This window comes from Muscardinus avellanarius, assembly GCF_963383645.1.
Source record: "Muscardinus avellanarius genome assembly, chromosome: 6".
Taxonomy (NCBI): Eukaryota; Metazoa; Chordata; class Mammalia; order Rodentia; family Gliridae; genus Muscardinus; species Muscardinus avellanarius.
The window spans coordinates 18373688-18398271 of NC_137791.1; the positions used below are offsets into that span (position 1 = coordinate 18373688).

General features: G+C 42.9%; 1 protein-coding gene across 4 annotated transcripts in view; it reads right to left on the reverse strand.

The window, feature by feature from the left end:
• Positions 1–24584, reverse strand: part of SLC10A7 (solute carrier family 10 member 7) — a gene marked incomplete at both ends in the record, with an annotated part of 258607 nt that overhangs the window by 52713 nt on the left and 181310 nt on the right. For 3 of the 4 annotated variants that reach the window (XM_080697885.1, XM_080697887.1, XM_080697884.1), the window contains 2 exons: positions 4448–4531; positions 22358–22393. In XM_080697885.1, the coding sequence (XP_080554011.1) occupies positions 4448–4531; positions 22358–22393 (120 nt within the window). The remainder of the gene's footprint in view (positions 1–4447; positions 4532–22357; positions 22394–24584) is intronic. The other variant, XM_080697886.1, reaches the window with a different exon arrangement.

Genomic DNA, 24584 nt, shown 5'->3' on the forward strand with positions numbered 1-24584 from the left:
GAGGGGACACTGGAGAGGCAGGTGGGCCAAGGCTGGGCAGGCTTTGATGGCCAGGCAGGGAGCTGACTACAGGGACCATGGGGAGTTTATAGGAAGAGAAATGACATGATCTGATTTTTTTTTTTTTTTTTTTTGGTGGTATTGGGATTGAACCCATACCACCAAGCTATAGCATTCTACCTCCAAGCTCTAAGGCCAGCTCTTTTTTTATTTTACTTTTTATATTGAAACAGGGTTTTGCCGAGTTGCCGAGCATCTCCCTAAGTTGCCAAGGCTGGTCACAAACCTGTGATCCCACAGTCTCAGCTTGCAAGTCCTGGGATTACAGGTGTGCACCACCCCGCCCAGCCGGATTCACTTTTGTAGGACTCGCCTGGAGGCAGAACGTGCACTGGGTGGTAATTAAGAGCCTCACAGCAGAGAGAGACTGGTTTGGGGGCGGGGGGTGCGGCGTTTTAGACAAGAGATGTCAAAGGTGTGCCACTCTTTCTGGCAGTATGAACAGGGCTGCAGGTGACAGATGAGGAAGATTTCTGAGGCAGAAAGTCAGCATTTAGTGACTGGATGTGAGAGAGTAGGGCCCCAAGGAGGGGGGCAAGGCTGTGTGGTGGCTTCCAGACATGGTGACAGGGTAGTGATTTTTTTTTTTTTTTTTTTTTTGCGGGTCTGGGGATGGAACCCAGAGGCATTTGATCTCCGAGCTACACCCCCTGCCCAATTTTTTATTCTTCATTTTGAAACAGGGTCTCACTAAGTTGCAGAAAGCCTCACTAAGTAGCTGAGGCTGTCCGCGAACTGCCATCCTCTGGTCTCAGCCTCCCAAATGCTGGGAGTACAAGTGTGTGCCACCACACCCGGCCAGGGTGGTGACTTTTAATTCCTAAAGCTATAATACAAGAGAGGGCAGGTGGGTGAAGCTTACAGGTTTCTTCACTGAAGAATGGCATCAAAGTACTGTGCTATTTTTATTTATTTCTATTGGTGCATTATAATAGGATGATAGTGGGATTGTGATATATTTGTACATGCACATAAATTGGTCAATTTCATTCCCTAATACCTCCCCTCCTTCTTCTTCCGCCCCCCCCCCTTTTTTTTGGTGGCACTGGGGGTGGAACCCAGAGGCTTTCTACCTCTGGGCTATACTCCCAGACCTATTTTCTATTTTATTTGGAAACAGGGTCTCACTAAATTGCTGAGAGCCTCACTAAGTAGCTGAGGCTGGCTTCGAACCTGTGCAATCCTCCTGTCTCAGCCTCCCAAGCGCATGGATTACAAGTGTGCACCACCACGCCTGGCTCTGGGGCCTTTTTTCTATCTCCTTGGTCTCCCATCTATTTTACTTTGGTACTTAGAAACAAACAAGCAAATACTACATATACTACTTTTTTTAAAAAACTATTTCTCTTTCTTTACAATTTACTAAATGCTTTACTGCTTTGTGTGAAGCTTGGGCAATATAACAATCCATTGTTTTCTCTGGATATTCTTTAATTACATAGGTTATATCATTCTATACAAATTGAGTGATTTAGGCGTAGGTTTTTTTGTTTGTTTGTTTGTTTGTTTTTTGTTTTGTCCATAGGTTGTAAGTCGAGCACTTAATCATTAATAGGGCACGATCCAATTAAAAGAAAAATTATGAGCTCTGAATTATTATGTGGAATTCTTTTCAGAACCAAGAAAATAAATCTGGACTTAAGTTAATGCTATTCACTGCTTAATCTGCATAGAGATGAGGACAGGTAGACTCACTCAAGCCACTGTAAGACAAAGCACGTCCCTTCTGGACCACAGAACTCCCATTCATCTTGTTAGTCACCCATTCAACACAATGCATTGGGTGCCTATGATCTGGGGATGCAATGGCCAATCAACAAATACGGTCCCTGTACTCCTGGCACTTCTAGTTTAATGGGAGAGACAGTTGACGAGCATACAAAAGAATATATATTGTGGGAAGGGCCGAGAAAAACTCAAATAAGATGCCGCTATAAAGAATCACCAGAGAAACAGGTATCATGTGGTTCCAAGAAGGCTTGATTTTGAGATGGATGAGTAATAAATTGGCGTGGAAGAGTGTGAGTAAAGAGATATTGAACAGAAAGAACAGCCGGGTGTGGTGCTAGACACCTGAAATTCCAGCTACTTCGGAGGTTGAGGTAGGGGGATTGCAAGTTCAAGGCCACTCTGGGTAACTCAAGGAGACCCTGTCTAAAAATAATAATAAAAATAAAAAGCTCAGTGGTAGAGCAGCCCTAGGCCCAACCCCAGTACTAAAAAACAAAACAAAAAAAAACTAAACAAACCAGAAAAAAAAAAAAAAGCAGGAATCAAGAAAAGCCAGGGAAATTCAAGATAGAAATTCGGTAGCATTGGACAGGTAGGCAGGGGATGTAATATTTAATTCAGAATTCCCATTATTATGATCAGCACTGCGGAGAAAGTATTTTTTCAACGATCACTTTACGTATAACTAAATGGCATTCTTGGAGGGCCTTTAAATTTTCCACATTATTTTAAACGTATTCCCTCTTCTAAGTATAGGACAAGCACACCCAGTGCCCATGGAGCTGACCTGTGGAGTCCTGTCCAGAGCCGTGTGCTTACCCACAGGCACAGAGAGCTTGTTGTGGATTAAAGATCTCAGCACAGGTCTTCTCCGTGGCAGCCATCAGTAGGGAGGGCGGGAGACGGCTCTGAGCCCCTCCGGCGCTCCCATGGTCCTATGGAGGCCTTGCTAGGGAGACATCCTTTTGATTCTACTTCCTTCCTCTCCCAGAGGAACTCCCCAGGAAATTTCCTGCATAGACACCTTGAGGCTCAGAGCTTACTGCCTGATCAAAGACAGCAAATAAACACTCACTCTCTAAACACTATTTATAATCCGTGTAGGCCATATTTCAAAAGGTTGCTTTCGGTTTCATATTTGTAGCCAACTGCTAATGATGGTGGTGATGACAAAATCTCTAGAGCATTGGTCTGTATCAGGTTCAGTTTCAGTCTAGAAACTTTTTGCTTTTTTGGTACTGAGGACTGAACCCAGGGGCATTCTACCTCTGAATTTCATCCCAGCCCTATTTTTTTTTTATTCTGAAATAGGATTGTACTAAGTTGATGAGAGTCTCACTATGTTGCTGAGGTTGGCCTCAAATCTGCGATCCTTCTGTTTCAGCCTTCCGAGGACTGGGATTATGGGCATGTGCCACCATACCTGGCTTATTCCAGGAATTTTATTTTTTTTATTTTTATTGCAGTACTAGGGATTGAACACAGGGGCATTCTACCTCCAAGCTACACCCCCAGCCCTATTTTTTATTCTTTATTCTGAGACAGGGTCTCATAAGTTACAGAGGGCCTCACTAAGTAGCTGAGGCTGTCCAAGAACCTGCCGTCCTCCTGTCTCAGCCTCCCACGTACTGGGATTACAAGTGTGTGCCACCATGCCTGGTTTATTCCAGGAATTTTAGATGCATGTATATTTCACTTAACCCTCAGAACAATACTTTCAGTTAGGTACTATTATCAAAAGATTTAATAAGTATGAACCCGAAGCCAGCAAGCTGAAAGGATTTTCCCAAGGTCACACAGAAAATGAAAAAGAAAACCAAGTCTAAAATCTGGTTGTCCTTAATCTCTGTAATCTGAGTTATTCTAATACGCTGTTTCCCTGAGAACCACTCATTTCAGGAATACAATAATTCTGCTCTTCATCATTGTGGCTTCCTATGATTTAAAACCAACCAACATGCACACATCACTCATGTATGCCTCTACCATCTTCTACCCCTTTAAGATGTATGACTATGAAGCTGGGCGTGGTGGCGCACGCTTGTAATCCCAGCATTGGGGAGGCTGAGACAGGAGGATCATGGTTCATAGACAGCCTCAGCTACTTAGTGAGGCCCTTTGCAACTCAGTGAGAGCCTGTTTCCAAAGAAAGAATACAAAATAGGGCTGAGGGTATAGTTCAGAGGTAGAATGCTCCTGGGTTTCATCCCCAGGAACCACAATGAAAAAAAGTAATTGTATGACTAAAATACACCAATAAAAAATTAAAAAAACAACAACCAACAAGCAAAAATACCAATGGAAAATGTACATGCTTATTATTCGATTACATTCTTATGAGTGATTTGTCATAAGGAGTTAAAGTAGAATTTCTATTAATTTTATTGGCTAAGAATCTGAAAAGAAACTCTAGTCTTACATTCAATTTTAAGAGTCTGCTCAGTAGCTACTATATATAGCTAATTGCAAAGCAGATTAATATAAATTAAAAAATTAAAAGATGAGAATATTGTGATGGATGAAACCTTCGCAGTCATATATTTCCATTTAATCGCCTCTTCATCTGAAGATCCTTTCTCTCAATTGCCCCGACGTTACATAAGGATTCACAACTTTATCTATAAAGAAAAAACCCCCACAGAATCGGAGGCCTTACCTGTCCAATAATGAGAGGAACCACAACGGTCACAAAAAGCTGAGAAAAAATGGATGTAAAAGGCACAGAAGAGGAAGAGCCAAGCTGTAAAACAAGGAAAGAAGAGTTAGAATTACTTTGAACCAGTTAGAAAACATTGCTAATGGAGTCAGTTTCACTTTCATAAATTCTTCTTGCAGGCACCCCAAATTTGGTAGGTATCAACAAAGAGCAAATAAAGTTTTGTCTAACTTTCTAAATTTAAGGCAAAGTAGATTGGTTAGTATTTAATACATAATTTTTATTGGGAGATCACGGTTGAGGAAAAAATGATTTCCCTCTTGATTTGTGATCAGCTTAAAGTACTTATAAAATTCATTTCTGAATATTAAAGTCATTTTTTATCCATACTATAGTGTGATATTTTACCAACAATCATAATTTATGTGATTTTTATTTAACTTTGTCCACAGATTCCTAAAAGAAAGGAGTGTATCTCATTCTCTTGTGATATTATGTTTAGGCAAATGAAATAATTTTACTAATCCTTCAAGTCAAAGACAATAAATCTCATAGTCAATGGAATTTATTCTCATATAAGGTCTAACAAATGAGAAATACTAAAACATAACTTAATTTTAATTTAAAATTTCAATATAGCCAGGCGTGGTGGCGCACGCTTGTAATCCCCGTGCTTGGGAGGCTGAGACAGCAGGATCGCACAGGTTCGAAGCCAGCCTCAGCTACCTAGTGAGGCTCTCAGCAACTCAGTGAGACCCTGTTTCCAAATAAAATATAAAATGGGTCTGTGAGTGTAGCCCGGTGGTAGAAAGCCCCTGGGTTCCATTTCTGGTACCAAACACACACACACACACACACACACACACACACACACACACACACACACAAATTTCAGTATATCTGGGTGTAGTGGTGGACGTTTGTAATCCCAGTACTTGGGAGGCTGAGACAGGAGGATTACAGGTTTGAGACCAGTTTCAGCAATTCAATGAGACGTTCAGCAACCTAGTGGGACCCTATTTCAATAATGAAAAAAGCTAGGAGTATAGCTCAGTGGTAGAGTGCCCCTGGGTTTAATCCTCAGTGTCTGTCTGTCTGTCTCTAACACACACACACACTCAACATATCTTTCCTAAATTTGTATATCTTAACATGGCTCATAATTCCTATTGTTTCTCCTCCTTCATTTTCCTCTTTACTAAAATTGCAATTTCAGCTTCATAGGGATCCCATTAGCTCCAACCCTTAAGCGCCGCCGAGTGCTCCTATGATCAATCTCATTTCTTCAGTACTCCTGGCTTCCTGCTTCCCAGCCTCTCCGAACAGACAATGGACTGGTCCATAGCTGGTATTTCTTTCTTGAGTCCTTTTCACAACCAAATTCTCCCAAACCAGCAATAATTATCTCCCTGGCCCTTGGAACTTACCTTCTGTTCTAACCTAAAGATTTAATCTCAATTTACATATTGACCTCAGTTTAGTTAAACTTGGAAATATCTTTTGGGAGAAAATTTGGGCTAAGACATTGAAATAGAGATGGCATAGGCTATCAAAGAAAACAAATCTGTACATGAATGGAGTTAACTCAGAGAGAAATGATGTGGGGTCAGTATTTTCACTGGTTTCTGCACAAATGGTTTACCAGAGTCTTTTATGTACTCTGGTGCACTTGATACAATTCTGTTCCCATTCTCAGCCCCAACCTGGATGTGCTCAAGATGCCGAAAGTGTGTCTTGCCCATCAGGGGCAGCACTAGTTTCAACACTAACCACAGGCTTTGGGTTTCATCCCCCAAAGACAGCCTCGCTGCCCTGTTCCTCCACAACCAATATAAGGTTTTAAAGAAAGTCAAGCAGAAAAAGTAAAAGTGATAAAGGACTGGATTCCAGGTATGTGAAATGTTACATAGGTTTGTCCTTTTAGGCAAAATTCAAATGCTAAAAGCAATTAAAAGTAAATAATTACATCTTATTTCATAACAAGTATGTCTTTGATGTACAAGGTGCTTAAACAAATATGTTCTTTCCATAAACATTAACCCTAAATTTGTTCTTGAGGTAAATCCTGAAATGAAAAAAAAAATAGATTTTATAGAGAAACCAAGGCACTGGATGAGCAGAAAAATAAAGTGCAAAGAACAAAAGTTTTTGCCAGGCATGGTGGCTCACGCTTGTATTCCCAGTACTGGGAGGCTGAGTTAGGGGATTACAGGCTCTCGGCCATCCTCGCCTACTTAATGAGGCCCTCTGCAATTTACTAAGACCCTGATTCAAAATAAAGAATAAAAACAGAGCCGGGTGTGGTGGCACACACTTGTAATTCCAGCATTTGAGAGGCTGAGACAGGAGGATCGCAGTTTGTGGATAGCTTTAGCTACTATTTAGTGAGGCTCTTTGCAAATCAGCGAGACCCTGTTTCAAAATACAGAATAAAAAATAGGACCAGGGGTGTAGCTCAGAGGTAGAATGCCCCTGGGTTCCATCCCCAGTACCACAAAATATAAAAATAAATAAATAAATAAATAAATAAATAACAAGAAAGCAAGAAAGAAAGAATTACAAAATAGGGCTGAGGGTGTAGCTTAGGTAGAATGCCCCTGGGTTACATCTCCAGTGCCGGAAAAAAATGAATAAAAAATAGGGCTGGGGGTGTAGTTTCGAGGTAGAATGCCCCTGGGTTCAACCCCTAGTACCAGAAAACAGAAAACAAAAAACAAAAAACAAAGTTTCCAAGTTCAAAACCATCCAGTTCAATATTCTAATTTTTATACTTTTATTGGTGCATTATAGTTATATATCACTGTGAGATTCAAAGTGTTACAAAGGTACAGGCATATAGCACTTGGCATCTTTCATAAGGTTTGCAACGTTCGAAGAGAGTGAGCAGGATTCAGAGTCAGAGTGTTCTTATAAAAGGTGACAATTCCTACTTCGCATCTCATGACTGATCTCACATTTCCCTAACTCCTCCTTGCACCTCAACTTTATGTTTGTAAACAGTTTTTTAAAATTTATTTTTATTGGTGCATTGTAATCATACATCACATTGGAATATAAGACTTGAGAGGATATACAAGCCCTCACCATCCAATTAGCCCTCACCCAGTCCCCATCCCATTCCCTCCATCCCATGCTTGTTTGGTGATTAACTTTGACACATTTGTTTATGTACCTCCTGCGTTTTAAAGAGGCTCCATCCTCCCCTATCCCATACCCTCTGATTGGTCACCTTAGTTGCTTCACTATAGGGCCCTTTCTATAACTGGACCTCTGCCTGCTGCCCCTTTCCTCCTAGTTATTGCTGAGTAGGGGAAGCGTCTAAATGCAAAACTGTAACAAGTATACACCCTGTGTAATCCCAGAGAAATAAAGAGAATCTCTTTTCAATTTTAGTTTTAAAAAATATTACGTATGTTGATTTCTCCATCCATCACAGACCACTGGGACACTGAGTATTTGGAAGCCTTATGCTATTAGAAGACGGTGGGACCATGCGGCGGGCTGAGGAGGCGGGTTGTCCATGATCCCCAAGGTCCCTCCGTCCTTCAGAATGTCTCTGACCTCTGATCTTCTTTACTGGAAGCACGGCTTAGAGCGCCCGCCTCGGAGGCACTGTCAGATCAGAGACCGGCACTAGCCAGGGATGCAATTAACTGGGTATCCGACGCCAGACAAGGGATGGCCGGGATGCTGGGGAGGAAGTCCCTCAGGACGGCGCCCTCAGAAGTGGCTCTGAAGGAAGGAACATCAGTGCTGGAGTCTAATTTGGCATAAGTCCTTTCTTTTGAATCAGCCACCAGACCTCTGGCCGTGGTCAGTGTGAAGATGTGGAGGTGCCCCTGGGGAAGCGTGTGAGGCTATGAAGTGCGCCCTGGCATCCAGAAGAAAGAAGCGCGAGCAGCTGGCACCGGGCAGCACAAGAGAACAGCAACCAAGACCCAGGCGTTTTGTATGCAGGGCTGATGCTAACTAAAGCAGAAGGGAAGGTGCTGGCGGGGTAGTCAGGTCTTCATATTTTAATAGGGAACCTGTTGTGGTTTCTATTGTAAAGGCCAATGGGCTTGGAAGAAACATCAATAATTTTCCGGTGAAGTTTTCAGGTTCAGAATCAGCTTGTATCAAGAAAGCACTCTGGGCTTTGCTGAGCTACCCTGGCTGACTTACAGGTAGCACGTCTCATACTGCCCAGCCGTGCTTTAAGATACAGGGTGTTAAACAATCCCGTCACTGGCCAATTTCTTGCAGGAACAGAGTACTTACTATAAAGCAGAAGACTCACAAACAAGTTGGCTTTTTTTTTTTTTTTTTGGTACTGGGGATGGAATCCAGGGGCATTGTACCTCCGAGCTACATCCCCAGCCCTGGGTTTTTTTTTTTTTTTTTTTTGGGTGGTACTGGGGTTCCTGGAAACCCTTCTACCTCCGGGCTACACTCCCAGACCTATTTTATACTTTTTATTTGTAAACAGGGTCTCTTAAACCAGCGCGGCTGGCTTTGAACCAGCGCGATACTCCTGTCTCCGCCTCCCAAGCGCGGGGATTACTAGTGTGCTCCACCACACCCGGCCCTATTTTTTATTCTTTATTTTGAAACAGGGTCTCACTGAGTTGCAAGAGGCCTTATTAAGTAGCTGAGGCTGTACGAGAACTGCAACCCTCCTGTCTCAGCCTCCCGAATGCTGGGATTACAAACGTGTGCCACCATGCCTGGCTGGCTTGTTGGTTTTAAAATGCCGAGAAGAAATGATTCAGGAAAACTTAGGACTTTTTCCCCCCAAACATTTCCATAGTGACTAAGGGCTTCCTGTGAGTGAGGATCAGGGATATAACACTGGACAAGATGCAAAACCCCCTCCTCCTGAGCGTGTGTGTGTGTGTGTGTGTGTGTGTGTGTGTGTGTGTATTATCAGGGATTAAATCCAGAGACATTCTATCTCCAAGCTATACCCCCAACACTTTTTTTGTTTTGAAACACAATCTCACTAGGTTGTTGAGAGTCTTACAAAGTTGCTGAGGTTGGTCTTGAACCTGCGATCCTCCCGCCTCAGCCTCCCAAGTACTAGGATTATAGGCATGTGCCACCATGCCCAGTAAGGAGCTGCTTTTAAAAGCTGAGGTCCCGCCGGGCGTGGAGGCGCACGCTTGTAATCCCTGGGCTTGGGAGGCGGAGACAGGAGGATCGTGCTGGTTTGAAGCCAGCCGCGCTGGTTTAAAAGACCCTGTTTCCAAATTAAAAAAAAAAATATATAAAATAGGTCTGGGAGTGTAGCCCGGAGAAGGGTTCCATCCCCAGTACCATCAAAAAAAAAAAAAAAAAAGTTGAGGTCTGTGTGCATGCCTGCCCACTGCCGAATACACACCTACATCTTTCTCTTTCTCTCCCTCTGCAACGTCATGTCCTCCACTTATAGCTGGAAACGTTCTAATCTTGTTCCAAGACTCAGCGTAAGGATTACTTCGTTAGGAATTCTTTTTCTAAAAACCTCCCCGAAGGCTGGATTTCTGCCCTGCTCTTTATTAGCCGCCATTCCTCACATTTCCACTGTACCTCTCAGAACTCTTGTCGGCTTTCTTATAAACCTGCCTCTCCCAGGAGACGGTAAGCTCCCGAAGGCCAGTGCTGTCTCTTGTTCTCGCCTAACACCTGGAGCAGATGTTCTCAAACTCAGCACATCAGAAACATCTTGAGGGCAAGTAGAACAGGTTGCTTGGCCCTTCCCCTTAGAACCTGGGATTCAGGAAGTCTGGGGAGAGTAGGATGGTGAGAGCTTGCATTTCCACCAAAGGCCCCGCGGGCAGTGGCGGCGCTGCTGCTGCTGCTGCACCGGAGTTCCCGCATGGAGAAACATCACTCTAGCACTGATAGTAGGTGCTCAGTAAATGCAAATTAGGGAATGGCTAGAATAAGCACTTTTTTTTTTTTTTTAAAGGAGCTTGCCGATTTTCTATTCTTCCAATTTCAGTCAGTTAAGTCACAAAGTTTTACTTAAGTCACACACCCAGGAGAGGCTGAGCCCGGCCTCCCTCCCGGGCGCCTCCACGGTTCCACAGCCACAGTTCTGTGCTTCCGCGAGCAGACACTGCCCCACTGTGTCGGACAGTTTAACCCTCCCAGCGGTTCCCTGAGGCGAGTGTAACGATCATCCCCACCTCACGGGAGGCAACAGGGGCTCAGGCAGCTAAACAATCTGGACAAGGTCACCACAGCTAGACAGTGGGAGAGCTGGGATCTCAGGCCAGAAGTGTGGCTCCAAAGCCCCTACACTTCATCCTTACACCCGACGGAATACCGAATACAAGAGGCACAGAACACCGAAAATAATGGGGAAGGGGACAGGAGTGGAAGCCCAGACCGGGCTCTCCTTTTCTTGCCAAAGTGAAGAGAGAGAGAGAGAGAGGAGAGAGAGAGAGAGAGAGAGAGAGAGAGAGAGAGAGAGAGAGAGAGAGAGAGAGAGGAAGGGAAGAGGGGGGAGAGGGGAGAGGGGAGGGGGGAGAGGGGAGAGGGGAGAGAGGGAGAGTGAGAGTGTGTGTGTGTGTGTATAGACAGGGAACTAGCATTTTCACAACTGGGGTTTCTGATTTGAACCACAGGACACAGAAAATTATTTAACTGACTATTTTCTCAGCACTCCCAAGGACTGAGTAAGCACCCGAGAGAACCGAACTCACTGCACACCACGGGTGCCTTGGGGCACTGGGGGCCAGTTCTCTAGCTTGGCAGAGAAAAGCAAAGTGGAAGCAGGACTGACCGTTATTGGTCCACTCAATTTAGCAACGATTTCACTTGGAAAGAATCAAAAAGTAGGGTTGGCAAAATATCATGGGGCCAAACTACCCAGCCGCAGAAAGACAAGTAAGTGACAATTCTCGAAGAAGAGACGCTGTCGCAGAACCACTGTTATCAACCGACTGCTAGAAAACAGATGGTGCGTTTTAAATCACTCCTGTAAGTGAGCTGACCTGTAAATTGTCATTAATGCACCAGGTCTTCACTGGCTCTGCTGTGTAATCAGCCTTTTATCTCCTATCAGGGAAATCCATTAGCCACAGGCGACGCCAGTATTTGTGTCTCCTCTCGGCTATTAAAACATTATTGTATTAAATAATTCACCCTTGATGATTGGGCTTTGCTTTCATTAGCTCCACACTCAGGGAAAATAAAGAATAGATATTTATTTACAGTTTACACTGTAGAAGGATGAATGTGGAATCTCTTTTGCTAGAGAATCAGAAAGCAGTAGCTTCGGACAGAGCAGAATGTGACCCTTCCTGACCAATTTCTACCATAGAACCCAGCCCCTGGGAACGGGGGTCGGGGGTCCTTAGTGTTGGGTCTACCTTTCTTCTACCTACTTGCTTGTAGACATGCTCATTAATAGCTGAACTGCCATCTTGTACCCAAGAATAGCATGCAGACTAGAGAAGGAAGAGTCTCCCCGAACCTTCCCAGAATTCCACCATCGCCCATGAACCACAGTTCTACCTTCCCTGCATCCTTCTCTCACCGGGACGCATTCAAACTACGCTGAGTACTTAAACTGAACTGATGAGTCAGCTGGGTTACACAGACCCAGTGTAAAAATGACTATGATTTTTATCAACATTAGTAATATGGTTGTTATATAGCCATGCTGATTCAGTTACATGCATCAAACTTAAATTGGGTTATTGGGCAGAAAGTGTATTTAGTAGAGGAAATGATCTTCTCTACAGCTAAATGCATGGCCTTTTATCTTCTCTGAGACATAAAGAACAAAACAGGTTTTAAAAGATGTGTGTGTGTGTGTGTGTGTGTGTGTGTGTGTGCGTGTGTGTGTGTGTGTGTGTGTGCGTGCGTGCGTGTGTCTGTTTACTGGGGACTGAACCCAGTGACATTCTACCTCTGTGCTACAACCTCAGCCCTTTTTATTTTTCATTTTGAAACAGGGTCTTGCTAAATTGCTGAGGACCTTGCTAAGTTGCTGAGGCTGACCTTGAACCTGTGATCCTCCTGTCTCAGCCTCCCAAGCACTAGGATTATAGGCATGCAACACCATGTCTAGCTTTAAAAGACTTTTTTTTTCTTTTTTGCAGGTCTGGGGATGGAACCCGGGGGCATTTGACCTCCGAGCTACACCCCCTGCCCTATTTTTTATTCTTTATTTTTAAACCGGGTCTCACTGAGTTACAGAGGGCCTCACTAAATGGCTGAGGCTGTCTGCGAACTGGGATCTTCCTGTCTCAGCCTCCTGAATGCTGGGATTACAAGTGTGCACCACCACGCCTGGCTTAAAAGACTTTATTAAAAATAAAAAATTATGTAAACCATTGCTTCACTGTTTTGAATATATGCTAATTTATTTTTCATTTTATCAAGGTATAATTAACAAAAATTATATATACTCAAGGTATATAACATAAAGCTTTGATACATACATGTTATGAAATAATTACAATGATCAAATGATTTAACATGTCAATCACTGCACGGAGTTACCTTTTTGTGATTGATGAGAAGACAAGATCTAATCTTTTACCCCAATTTTTTTTTTCCTGGTACTGGGTATGGAATCCAGGGGCACTCTAACTCTCAGCTAAATCCCCAGCCCTATTTTTTTTTTATTCTTTTATTTTGAAACAGGATCTCACTGAGTTGCAAAGGGCCTCACTAAGTAGCTGAGGCTGTCCTTGAACCGTGATCCTCCAGTCTCAGCCTCCTAAATATTGAGATTACAAGCATGTGCCACCACGCCCGGCATCTTTTAACCAATTTTAACCATGCAATAAATTATTAACTAGGAGTGACTTGCAGCAATAGGTCTTTAGAAGTATTCATCTTATAGCTACGACTTTGTGCCCAGTTCTCCTAAACCCCAGACACTCTGGTAACCACCCTTTGACTCAGTTTCTATTCCTGTCCCTTTTTTTAGATCCACCATATTAAGTGAGATAATACAGCTTTTGTCTTTCTGTGTCTGGCTTGTTTTGTTTAGCTTAATGTCCTCCAGCCTCATCCACGTTATCATGTAATAATATGGAAGATACTAATTGAAAATGTAAGGTGAAAAGATTACCTTCCAGTAACTTTGATGGAAATGTTTTCTTTAGAGGTGGTGTGACTATTTAGTGAAATGTGCCTAAGTGAATTATAAATTGGCGTCTTCTAATCCAAAGCATCAAGTTCCCAGGCCACGGAGAGACAGAAGCAGAGATATTCAGAGGCATCGAGGAACAAACTTTGCTCACTACTCCCTGACAAAAAGATTCAATCTTTTCAGCCAGAAATGGTGGCACGTGCCTGTAATCTCAGTACTTGGGAGGCTGAGACAGGAAGATTGCAGGTTCGAGGCCAGCCTCAGTAACAAAGTGAAACTCTCAGCACCTAGTAACCCTGTTTCAAATAAAAAAATAAAAAGGGGCTAAGGGTGTAGCTCAGAGGTAGAATGTCCTTGGGTTTGATCCCCAGAACCACAAGACAAAAAAATAAAAAATAAAAAAGATTTGATCTTTTCGATCTGGAGTTCGGTTCAGGAACCAAAGAACTTGTTAAATACTCCCCTAAATAGAACAAACGATGCTCCACCAGGAGAGTGCTTGAGGCTTGGGCACCAGCAGACAGGCGCAGCACTCCAGACCCTACTTGCTCGAGGAGCACCCAGTAGCTGGTGCTGGGTGGGCGGCCTGGGGCAAGGCTGGCTGAGACAGTGCTGCCCGGGCTCCATCTCGCTGTAGCTGGGTCTGGGAACACCAGGCCACAGTGGTCCTTAGGAGGAGAGGGAGCTGATCAATGTCCCCTTTGTCACCACAAGGACATCTACAATCTGTTCACCAGCTGCTCCCTCTACGTTTCCACTCCCATTATGATTTAATAAGGTGTGGCGGGAGCCCTGGCTTGAGCATTTACTTAAAGGATCCACAGATTATTTGACTTCATAAAATCCCCTCTGTTGGTGAATATTCTCTCTGAGATTTGCAACGCAGTGAGAAGGAAAGCTACTCTCGGCTTCTAAAGAAGGTTCGCCTTCACCTGCCTTGGGAGCAAACACTCCCGGGCATCTTGGAGGAACTGACTCAGTGTGGAACGGGAGCGACCATGTAGCCAGCTCTGCGCTTTACGTTTATTATTGGCATTCAATGCCATTCAAACGCTGTGACCATCAATGATACAACCTGAAACTCAAGTGCACCATCATAACCGGAAACTTTATAAGAATAAGACACAGTAATGTCATTACACTCGACTTCAATGGCTCTGTCCATCGTTTTTATTTATAGGTGGTGGGTCAAGCATTTTCTATCTCAAGCAGACACTGGCCAGGGAAACTAAGGATGACTTTGGACTCACGGGCTGCCCTGATCTCTCTGTCCCAGACCCCTCTCTCCTATGAACTCTTATAAACTCAGGCTGAACCACATGGTTCAGCAGTTAATTTTTGCTCTGAATTTCTCCAATGGTCTCTGCTCCTGTTTACATAAATAATAGTTATGCCTTATTCTTTTTTTTGTCTCACCTGTTACCTAGACAACAAATGTTGAGGAAACAGTAATTGAGTGCTACTAATAGATACTGACACAAACTGTCTTAGGAAAGGCAGGCTGTGTAGAAATGACCTAGAAGGGTCATTCAAGGAAAGGAACCCCAGGTTAAAAAAGACTTGTGTTGTTTACCAGTTACGCAGTCTCAATTACTTAAAAACCCTCTTTGGACCTAAGTTTTCTCATATAGAGTGAGGGTAACCAGAGCCAACATCACACTGAATGGTGAAAAACTGTGGGAATTCTCTTTAAAATCAGGAACAAGACAAGAATGCCCACTATCACCCCTCCTCCTGAAGATAGTCTAGACTCTTGCCAGAGCCATAAGGCAAAAGAAGGTTATCAAAAGAATTCAAGTAGGAGAGCTAGGTGTGGTGGTGCACACTTGTAATCCTAGTACTTGGGAAGCTGAGAGGGGAGGATTGTAGGTTCTCGGCCAGCCTCAGCAATTTGTGAGGTTCTCTGCAACTGAAAAAAAAAAAAAAAAAAAAAAAAAAAAAAGGACTGGAGGTGTAGCTTGGAGGTAGAATGCCCCTGTAATCTTTCCCCAATACCACAAAAAGAAAGACAGAAAAATTGAAAAAGAATAGGAAAAGAACTGAAATTTTAAGATGACATGATTCTATATTTAGAAAACTGAGCCGGGCGTGGTGGCGCACGCTTGTAATCCCCAAGCTTGGGAGGCGGAGACAGGAGGATTGTACAGGTTCGAAGCCAGCCTCACTGCCTTAAGAGACCCTGTTTCCAAATAAAAAATATAAAAATAGGTCTAGGAGTGTAGCCTGGAAGTACAAGGGTTCCATCTCCAGTACCAAAAAACAACAACAACAAAAAAAGCCCCAAAAATTCAACCAAAAGACTTCAAGAGCTGACTAACAAATTCAGCAAAGTATCAGTGTATAAAATCAATCTATAAAAATCAGTAGCTTTTCTATATGCCAAATGATCCATTAAAAAAGAAATTCGAAAAACAGTTCTATCCACAAAATCTCAAAAACAATATAATACCTTGGAATAAGTCTAACAAAGGCAGTAAAAGACCACTACAATGAAAAATTTTAAAACATTAAAGAATAAAATTAAAGATGATCTTACAAGATGGAAAAATATCCCTTACTCTTGGAAAGACAGAATAAATATTATCAAAATGACCATTCTACCAAAAGTGACCTACAGAGTCAATGCAATCCCTATCAAAATACCAACGTCACTCTCGTCAGACCTAGAAAAATCAGTCCTCTAATCAGTCCAAATTTCATATGGAGAAACAAAAGGCACAGAAAAGCCAAAGCAATTCTAAACAGTAAGAACCACGCAAGAGGCATCACAGTTCCTGACTTCAAATTATGCTACAAGCCGGGCGTGGTGGCGCACACTTGTAATCCCCGCTTGGGAGGCGGAGACAGGAGGATCGCGCAGGTTCGAAGCCAGCCGCGCGTGCTGGCTTAGGAGACCCTGTTTCCAAATAAAAATATAAAAATAGGTCTGGGAGTGTAGCCCGGAGGTAGAAGGGCTTCCAGGAACCCCAGTACCACCACCACCACTAATAATAATAATAATAATAATAATAATAATAATAATTTCCAAGATACTATAGTAATTTCATTGGAGATTATTTTTCCCTGACCTCAGCCATCTAGCAAGACCCCGTTTCAAAAGCAAAAAAGAAAAAGGTCAGGAGTTATATAGCTCAGAGGCCAAATGCCCCTCAGTTCAATCCCAAATACCAACAAAAACCCAACATAATCATGACTTAAACGTAGTGCTAGTGGTAAAACACATCAAAGGAAAGGACAGCTATGCAGGTTTGCAAGTGATGTGAGACTTAACAAAAATCAGAACTGTGAAAGCAGCTGAAGTACGCAGGAGACCTCTTGAGCGATACCACAAGTCTCTTCCTCATGCCTTGCAAATTAAAGCTTTTCTTTCAGCACAAAATTAATGTAGTAAAAGCAATTTCTACTTAATGAAAGGTTTTCTACTTTGGTAATCTCCTTTGAAATATATTTGTGACACTGAGAATTTCTCCATTGACTTTTCATTACCTCTGCATGTATTCTATTTTCTTTTATAAACCATCTCACCAAATCATGCCCCTCAAAATTAAAAATTTCCTTTTGGTATAAAATTTATAAAATAAAAGCCACCTCTAGTTTATGATATATTTTCTATTTTAACAATCTCCTTTGAAATATTATACTGTGATACTGAGATTTCTTTACCTTGACTTTTAATTATCTGTGCATGTATTCAATTTTCTTTTTTAAATTCTAAGCTCTTTTAGGGAAAGATCAATGTCACATTGACCTTTGTAATACTCGAATATTGAAGCCGGGTATGGTGGCGCACGCTTGTAATCCCAGCATTCGGGAGGCTGAGACCATAGGATAGCGGTTCGAGGACAGCCTCAGCTACTTAGTGAGGCCCTCTGCAACTTAGTGAGACCCTGTTTCAAAATATAGAATAAAAAAACAGGGCTGGGAGTGTAGCTCGGAGGTCAAATGCCCCTGGGTTCCATCCCCAGACCCGCAAACAAACAAACAAACAAAAAAAAACCCCTCAAATATTGAATAAAAGAACAGATATTTTGTTCAATATTGTTGAAGAAATTGTAACTTATCTCCCATAGCAAATAAAAGGTAAAACTTTCATGACTCAGGCTGTGACCCTCACCTTCCACTTGTCATTTGACCCATTCTAATAATTCAGGACTCACCCACCTTCCAAGACGTAGCCTCTGACTACAGTTTAAGCTGGCAGGACTGTTGCTAAATCTCAGATGAGAGATGAGGGCCTCAGTGTCTGTTGTGGGACCATTTTCTGTTTTTCTCTCAGAAGTGTGAGTTTTCAATAACAATTGCATGGTTCTTTATAGCTTACAATATCCTTTCACATAATTTATTTCACCTCATCCTATAATTTTCATTTTACAGAAGCAAAACCCAAGACCGAGAAGGGTTGAAGAAGATCTATCATTATGTAACTGGTATTGGCCGCAAACTCAACCAAAATTTGATGCCTTTTCACCTTTCTGAGCCACCCTCTACACATAGTCCTGTCTGCCACTAGACTTACATCCCATTTCCCTGAGGAAACAGAATCTGAAGAGAACTCATGGAAGCCCCTATGGTCAGATCAACCAATCCACTTGCACCTCACACCGCAGCTTCCCTCTCATTGGGTGAATGAACTCCCCACGCATCGGAGGGCACACTTTTCTCTTACGCACAAGAGCTCACCTCTTTTCTCCCATTCAGGGACATGGGTCCATAATTTCTCCCCTTATTTTTCCTGTATACAATTTCCCCCTCAGTAACAGGGTTAATCCTATTGATAGAACTGTGTTACAATTTTTCTCAACCTAAGAAAAGAATCCTCTCTTAATCTTTCATTTGCTTTAAAAATATTTTTATTGGTGCACTGTGATTGCACATCATACTAAGGCATGGAGTGATAGGCGTATACACACACACACACACACACACACACACACACACACACACACAATCCTTGGTGTGTTTCCCTCCGGATCCTACCCCACACCCTCCCCTCCCCCGTATGTACGTGTTGGAGACTGGTATTGATCATTTCATATATGTTCACAGCACTATTTAAGCTGCTACCTTCCTTATGTCCCTATCCCCCTCCTCCTCCTCTAACCCCCTTCCATTGCTCCACCAGAGTCTCTACTCCTTTATCTGAGATTAGCCAGTTTCAGAAAGTGAATATTTGTGTTTTCTCTCATATGTGGAAAGGGCAGAGGCAGCTGGTATGAAGCTGTAAGAGACAGGCAAGATTGTTGATGGTGTATTTAATAAAGGATTGTATGAAGCTGTTTTAGGTATGTTGGAGCACACCTAAAATCTCAGTACTTGGGAGGCTCAGACAGGAGGCCCTCAGCTCTGAGGCCAGCCTCAACAATTTAGGGAAACCCTCTGCAACTTAGACCCTATTTTGAAATAAAAGAAAATGAGCTGGAGGGGGTAGCTTGGACGTAGACTGTCCCTGGGTTCAATCCCTGGTACCAAAAAGCAATCAATGTTCTAAAATAAAGGACTGTAGGAAACCCGAGATCTGGGCTCCCTAAGACGGGAGATGAGGACCTGGGGCAAGGATGGGGCTAGTTTGAGGCACTGTAAAGGTGATAAGGTAAACGAGTGGGCCGTCCCAATGAGTTTGAAGAACATCTGACGTAGATGAGCCATCCATGAACATAGGACAGAGCGGACATCTGAAAATGGGGTTATGGAGGGATAAAGTCACTGGCAGTAACAAAGTCAGGAGCCTGACTATTGGGGTAGTTGGCCGAGAGGAGCTGGAGGGCAATCTTGCTGACAGCAGAGAGGAGTCAAGAGTTCAGAAGTCAGGGTACTGAGGACCAACTACATCAATACAAAACACCCCAAATCGGTGCACTGTTAAGAAGAAGGCAATGGGAAGGCGCCAGCACATTTTGGCAGATAGAGAATAAATGGGGTCCTATTGATGATTACACCAAGGAGGGGTTAGCTATATTGGCCTAACATTTAAAAGATGCAGGGCATTTGATGGAGAGAGCATGGCAAGTGGCCTGGATTTGCAATGTGATACAAGGAAGACGCTTTACCCCATTTTAAGGCTTGGTGATCGGAAAGGTCCTTGCAGAAGAAACATAAATCACAGGACAGGTTTCAGCTGGAGCAAGAGAGTGGAGGGGCTAATCTGAGAAGACGTGGATGATCCAGAGAATTAAGATTCCATCAGGAAAAGCTGTCCTCACTAGCAATCGTGCCTGAATTTCAAGAAATTTCTGTTTTCAAAATATGATACAATAAGACGATACAATTTTCAGGAGTTTTATCACATTCCTGGGCCTACAAACAAAGTCCGCAAGTTGGGCAGCTTAAAACAGCACACAGGCATTTGTAAGTGTGCAGTCAAGCAGAGCTGTGCTCCCCTGAAATCTGTACGGGAGAATTCCTTTTCTCTCTCCTCGATTCTGATGGTGGCTCACGGCCCTTGGGTCTGGGTACAGTATTCTCTCCTGCCTCCAGCATTACACGGAGTCTCTCTGTTTGTCTCTGCCTCCTCATCTTAGAAAGACACTAATCACATTGCATTAGGGGCCTCCCACCTCCTATGACCTCATCTTAACTAATTCCATCAAGTGACCCCACATTCTGATGTACTGGAGATTAGGACTCTTAACCTGTCTTTGGAGGGGGGAGGGCAGAATTCAACCCACAAGGGTGTTGAGAAAATACAGTGCGTCTTTTATGGCACGTATTTTTATTTTAATTCACTCTGGTTCTTGCCCTGTTCAGTAAATAAGACCTGGCAACCCAAGGGTTTAAGAAATTCTCACTGTAAAATGTGCAATAACCTAAGCAGACAAGAGTGTGTACTGTGTGTGTGATTTAAAGTTATATAACACGGATGTATCTAGCGACTTGTGACGAAGCCACTGGATCTCTTGGGACAGTCCCATTGGTTCAGAAGGGAAGTGTCAAACTTAACAGAAGTTGAGGCCTTGGAGTTTCTTTCCCTATTCCTTCAGTCTTATTATTTTAAAATGTCGACCCTATTACAACTCACAAGCTCGTGGGTCTGTGAGTAGAGGAAAGCCTGCAGTAATATAATACCATAATTTAATCATCTGAGAAAAATTGTTACAGCATGAGGATGGGAAGGAGAGGGAGAGAAGTCCTCACTTGGCATTTTAACCACAAGTGGGAACAGGGTACCAGAATTCCAGGCTTTGGATACTCAGACGTGTTACCCCGCGTCTCAGCCACCTACTCGTGGCCATAACCTCTCCCTTGTTCTTAAGCGAGTCACGTGCACAAGGGGCATCACCATTCTGCAGAGGACAAAACGAAGGTGATCCAGATGTTTTCTGGGGGCCTGGGCTCCTGTCCCTTGACACTCGGGTTGGCCTGCAGCCTGGGGCTGCTGAGGCCTGTTTCCGAAAAATGATCTTTGGGTTCCCAAGTCTTGTTAAAAACAAAACACTGCTGGAGGAGGGCAGTTGCTTACTTCTAGCTCAGTGCTTACAGGTGGGCCAAGTACTGCGTCTCTTCTTCCAAAGGAATGCAAATGCCTGCTTTCGTTTCAGTTTGACTCACTGCAAATTCCACGCTGGTGGAGTCCAAAATAATGAGGTTTGTTCTGCTGTGGAAAGTGATGTATTTGACTTTTTTTTTTTCTACCTTGTCAGAATGGAGCCAGCATTTGAGAAGGGAGGGTGAGGCTGCAGGTTATTACTTGAAGGTAATGTCTTTCATGAAAGATGCAGAATCCAACTGTTTAGTAGGGCATCTATCCCTCTGTTTCCCACACAGCTGGTAAGAAATGAAGTCCCTCACTCTATTACTCTAATTGAATTCCAACTTGGGTAATTACACTATAATTAAATAAATTTCCCCCATAGTTTTAATTCACTGACAAATAGTGCTAGTCAAACAGCTCTATTTCACTCCCAGAAACACATCCCCACTACGGTTCAGTGATAAGCGGAATGATTTACATTTAGAAGATGTATGTATGAAAAAACACACAGTTCATAAAATATTGTAGGTCTCATTCATGATTCCATATGCTTTGCTCAGCATGAGATAACATTAATTTCTATTATAACCTTTCATCTAATTTCTCATATGCTTTTGCCAGAAGACATAAGACAAGTTAATTAGCATTTCTAGTTTCCTGAGCAATTCTTGTTGAGTGAACCAGTGACTTGTATTTACATATATATACATGTAAATATATATATGTGTATATATATATACACTTTTTATTTCTAAAGTACATTTCATTATCTTTGGAAGGCAAACTGGGTGAGTGTTATTGTTTCCATTTTATACATGGAAAAAACAAGGTGGCCTTCCTCAAGGCGAGAAAAGTAGTTAATATCAGTACCCGCCTTGGAACCCAAGCTTCCTCTGATTCCCTGGTCCAATGATCTTTCTGTCACTAGTAATCACTAGTTTTACTAATGAGAAAAGAAGGAGCAGAATATTTGTGACCTGTGTCACAGGCAATTACTTTGTATTAATTAATGATTAAGCCAGAAGTTGAGGGCTAATAACTGGGAGCCAATGCTGTCCTTGAGTTGCAAGATGATAGGATTTCTTTGCGCTGTGTGCAGTCGCTTGGTACAGCTCCGATGGAAGAACAGTGTCAACTGTGACTGTAAAGTGCTGCAAAATATTCAAATTTCAGGCAGGAGGGAGGGACATTCACCACGTGACGTGCGTATGTATGCCCACGACACTTTGAATCGCACCATGACGTAAGATTACATCGCGCTGATATTTTACAAAAGAATTCAAATTTCAAGTTTACTCTAATGACTTTTCTTAAAGGGTTGCAGGTGGCTTTTAATAAAAGACATTAAAGACAACATCGAAATACTCACAAAGAGCAGCAGCAGCAGGGGTGTTACGACAATGCCCTGGAAGACAGAAAAGAGACATGAGCATTTCTTGGCCTGGAAACTGGACACTTTCTTTATACTTTTAAACACTAATACATGAAAATGCTATCTCTCTCTCTGGTTTGTTTTTGTACTAGGGCTTGAACCCAAGGGCATACTACCTCCAAGCTGCACCCTAGCCCTTTTTATTTTTTTTTATTTTGTAACAGGGTCTTCCTAGGTTGCTGAGAGGCTTGCTAAATTGCCGAGGTTGGCCTTGAACCTGAGATCGTCCTGTCTCAGCCTCTCAAGTACTGGGATCACAGGGCGTGCACCGGCATACCCTGCTTATTCCTGTCTTTTTAATAAAGTCTAGGAGATAAAGAAGAGGAAGCCCCAATCCTGGGTCTCCTACGACCAACCGTTGGCATCTCAATTATGATTATTTTGTATTTGAGGTCATTAAAAATACGACCGCCAGTCTTCTGCAAGCTCGCCTTTCCTCCTTTCAACTTAAGTTCCCTTCCACACTGCACACGCGGGGTGCGATGGAGCTGGTGGCTGGCAAGCTTTCCCTCTCCAAGGCTTTCAACTCTAACTTGGATGCAGTGCCCCTTTTCGTGGAAGACAGGTGGTTTCGTCCCAGTTGGGGTCCTCTCCCGAGCAAAGACCACGTCAGTTGTGATGAATGAGATGTCGCGATTTTGTAATGTGAACCGATCTCCCCCAGGAAATGAGCTGGGATCTCAAAACTCATTTCACTTGATTAGACTCCGCGTCTCCATGGTAGAAGGCAAGTCTTTCATCTAATTCAGCCACACAGGACCACCTCAGTCCCTCTGCCTCCCCCAGGCGGAAACGAGCAAAAAGATTTGTTTTCTTCACTGACAGGGAACAGTTTGAGGCTGTTGCCGATGAGGCGGGATACAAGCTTTTAGGTTTCTTGAAGGTAAATCTTTAAAACTAAGTGTTTGGGTTGGGAGTTAACATGACAGGTTTGAGTTTTAGGAGAGCAGATGATCATCCACCCCTCTTAGTTCTTCCTTTATCTCTGAGCACTTCATTATGATTTATACAAGAAAAAGCATTTCCTATTTTTATTAATGCATTCCACTTGAAACTTTAAACAGAGTCTGAGAATGTGAAGAGTCTGAGGATGAAGATGGGGGCAGGCAGAAAGAAGGTAGAGACAGAGACAGACTATCCTGTGCCCAGGATCCAGGCCTGAAACCATTTCATTACGTTATTATAGTGACTAAATTGTTCTGGATTTGGCAAAGAGGGGCTGGTTTATCATAAGTGTGAATATTGCAACCCTGACTATTTAGGTATATATATCCATGTGAATATCTTCATATGAACTTGTTTTATTTTTATTAAGCAATAGAAAAAATCCTTCTTTATTATGCAGACTTTTGTAACTGGGAAAAGAGAGCACAACTTTTTGTGTGTGTGTGTGTGTGTGTGTGTGTGTGTGGTACTGGGGATGGAACCCAGGGGGACTCTACCTCCAAGCTACAACCCCAGGACTAATTTTTATTCTTTATTTAGAAACAAGGTCTCACTGAGTTGCAAAGGACCTCAATAAGTAGCTGAGGCTGTGTGCGAACCGCGATCCTCCCGTTTCAGCCTCCCAAACGCTGGGATTACAAAGCGTGCGCCACCACGCCCGGGCTAACATTTTAATTTAAGGGTCATACTTTTGAATCCATTGATGTTTTGTGGCTTATCAATTCCATTGGTGTCTGTGAAAGAAGCTTTCATAGCACATTTCAGAGAGCTAAATGTGCCAAATGACACACACACAAAATTTTTTTTGTGTGGTACTGGGTATGGAACCCAGGGACCTTCAACCTCCCAGCTACACCCCCAGACCTATTTTTATATTTTATTTGGAAACAGGGTCTCACTAAGTTGCTGAGAGCCTCACTAAGTAGCTGAGGCTGGCTTCGAACCTGTGCGATCCTCCTGTCTCCGCCTCCCGAGCGCTGGGATTACAAGTGTGCGCCACCATGCTTAGCTACAAAATAATTTTTTAATCTGGAAAGGCTGCTGTCCTTCAATGACTAGGAGGATTGCCAAACATTGCAAGTGATTTGAAATGAAACTCTCCAGCTATTCAGGATGTCTTTTCCAGTTGCAGGTTAAATACTCCACTATTTTCTCAAGACTGGCTGTTCAAGTTCATTAACAAAGACTGAATTACTATAATACTGGAAGCTACTTTTCA